This window comes from Eurypyga helias, unplaced genomic scaffold (genome assembly GCF_000690775.1).
Source record: "Eurypyga helias isolate BGI_N326 unplaced genomic scaffold, ASM69077v1 scaffold25571, whole genome shotgun sequence".
Lineage (NCBI taxonomy): Eukaryota > Metazoa > Chordata > Aves > Eurypygiformes > Eurypygidae > Eurypyga > Eurypyga helias.
Window position 1 is genome coordinate 487 of NW_010230521.1, and position 2,895 is coordinate 3,381.

At 45.6% G+C, this 2,895-nt stretch overlaps 1 protein-coding gene across 1 annotated transcript; it reads left to right on the top strand.

The window, feature by feature from the left end:
* Positions 1-669: 669 nt before the first annotated feature.
* On the top strand, positions 670-2,431 carry HSPE1 (heat shock 10kDa protein 1; the record flags this gene model as incomplete). Its single annotated transcript, XM_010160787.1, has 3 exons — positions 670-834; positions 1,420-1,509; positions 2,077-2,431. Coding segments are annotated over 3 exons (306 nt in total), but the record flags the coding sequence as incomplete, so codon positions are not given.
* Positions 2,432-2,895: the final 464 nt, after the last annotated feature.

A 2,895-nucleotide genomic window follows, 5' to 3' on the forward strand; every position in this document is an offset into this window, starting at 1 on the left:
GTTTCTATGAGTGGGGGCTCTGGGTTCCTGTGTAGTGGAGCGCTGTCTCCATGCGACTTGGCGAGTCGCCATATTTTTCCTTCTCAATCAAAGCAAGTTCCCTCTTCCTGACCCCTACTTGTTGGGGGTTGGTGCTCTCGTTTATCTAGTGAACTTGGTGTAAAGCTGCGGTCTGTAGGAGTCAGTACGAGCAGCAGCGCTCTCATGTTGGACCGGGGGCTGTGTATCGTGATGCGTGAAAGTAGCTGAGAGAGACTGATATGGGGTACCTGGCTAGAGTCTTGCTAGAGTCTTGCTTCTTTACTGTAAAATGCTCCACTATACGAATCAAAATGCAGCTGTCTCAAGAGGTTCTTAATCATCGTTAAATCCGGCTGTGAACTGAATAAATACATTACGTGTAACCAATAATGATGCTCACTGAGCTACAGTATCTAACGGTTTGGGGTTAAAATCCTGCAGAGCTTTTCAGCCAGAGAAGGAGGCTGCTGTGTCTGGTGGTGGTGAATTCCCCCAGATGGAATCGTCCTCCTATGGCTGAACTGTCGCGACTGGCCCACATCTCCTTGTGTGTTTGGCAAGTTCTGATGCCATCGAGGGCAGCCTATGTTGGCTGCTCCTGCAGTTCCGTTGTAACGTTTCTCTTGTTATGTTCAATTATTTCCACAGGCAGGAAAAGCATTTAGGAAATTTCTTCCCCTCTTTGATCGTGTTCTGGTTGAACGATGTGCGGCCGAGACAGTAACCAAAGGAGGCATCATGCTTCCAGAAAAAGCTCAAGGGAAAGTGCTACAGGCGACAGTAGTAGCAGTTGGATCAGGAGGCAAAGGAAAGGTAAATATCCTGAAGCATTACGTGTGGGTGGAATTAGTAATGGTGTGCTGGGAGCTGGAATACTGGGGTGGTTGCAGTGTAATTCAGGGATAGCTCACCAGAGTGGGTGGTGGCACTGACTGAGGTTAGAAGTACAGATTCAAAGGGGAGGTAGAAATCTCAGGTTTTCCTGACTGTCCTATTAGCCTTGGCTATAGGACTTGGAAATGGACTTCCTTTGTTTTAAAAGGGGTTTTTGTGCTTTGTCACTTTAAAAACCCCCAAGAAACCTGAGAAATTAAGTGAAGTCCTATTCAGCATGTTAAGCCAAGACCTCACAGTTGTATGTAGTCAAAACTAGATGAAAATTAATTGCACTCGAAGAACACTGCAGCTCTACTGCCCAAATATGGCAGGACTCTGATGCTTGAGAATTGACCAGTGTGGTTTTCTTCCTGTATGTTCTGGTTTCACTGTGCAATGAAAACACAGAGTTGTTAGGATTTCGTGATCGTTCTACATGCGGGTGGGTCATTGTAGTTGGGAGGAATTCTATTGCATCTGTCTGTATTGTGGAAAACGAAGGATTGCTTTTTTGTCTTTCAGAATGGTGAGATTCAGCCAGTGAGTGTAAAAGTTGGTGAAAAGGTTTTGCTGCCTGAATACGGTGGTACGAAGATTGTACTAGAAGACAAGGTAGGTTTCCCAGCTTTGTGAATGCCAATTGAGCTGGTTCCCAAAGTGCCATACTGCCAGTGACGAATACTGTAGGCGCTTTGCCGTGTCAGCAGCATCCAAGAAATGCGGTTGTTGGTATTCAGATGGGGGCAGCTGAATCCAGCCAGCCTCTGGTGCCTGTAGTCCTTCCTATTTCCACCCCTGCCTAAAAGGAAAGATCCAAGGAAACCTCTGGCCTGACCTTTGCTGGGTGGACGACATGGCTCCATGTGCCAAGCGTAGTAGAGGGAGCCTGAACAGGCTTTGAAATTACTGCGAGCGTCCCTGCTTCTGACAGGGAGAGCTGGCAGCACTGTCTGCTAATGCCTCTTGTACCTCCAGCTATTAAAATAGTAGTAACTCGGGAGCTTTCCCAAAGGGTCGCCTATGAACAGAAAGAGGATTTTCAGGAAATCAACGCGTAGAGATAGTCTTGGTTAGCTCACTGTGATTTTGTTTCATGACTGCGGTAGCCCCGAGTTCAGAGCGAGACAGGGTTGGCAAAACGACTGATGTGACATGTACTAACACTGCTTCTCTTCCCAGGACTACTACTTGTTTAGAGATGGCGACATTCTTGGGAAATACGTGGACTAAACTTGTTGCGGTATCAGTCATCCATTCCACTAAAACGCTGAAATTTTTCTTTCATCGTGTAAATAATGTCCTTTATTTTATAATAAACAGGCATTGAGTCTCTGAAATAACTTGTGATCTCACTGTAATGATGGAACACGAATAAAAATATGTACAGTCAGCAACAGTCGCTCTTGCTTGAGTTCCATTGAACAGTGAAGTTCAGATGACAACCAACCGGCCTTAATTGTTCCAAACATCATCATTTTATATCCTTATCTCTGTACCGAGATTGTAAAGGTCTTTACAATAAATTTCTAAAACTATTCTGCTTCTGTCTCAGTTTCTGCTGTTGCTCAGTGAAACTGAGTCCCAGCTGTGTAGTGAACTCATCTCTGACACAACATCTCGCTTCAGCAATGTGTACGGAGCTGGGAGATGCGTTCAGAGCCGTTATGGCGACGAAGGGGATTTTCAGCTAGCTCCCTTGCACGCTGAACTTTTATCTTAAGGTAACAGACGGGGTTTTTAATTTAACCAGCCAAGGTGCTGGTAGGCTGGAAGGTTAACGCACGCAAATCACTGCCGCAAACAGCTTGTCCCCCAGCGGGCTGCAAGGAGCTTGGTCCTAGGGCAAACATCCAGTTCACAGGTGAAGCAGGTACTAGTTCTTAGGTTTTTTTCTTACATATCTCTCACTGAATTTTACCATCAGAAGAGAACTAACTTCCCCCCAGAAGTCAATCAGGCACAACTAGGGCTGATCTTGAAGTAAATTTCTTTATTAAG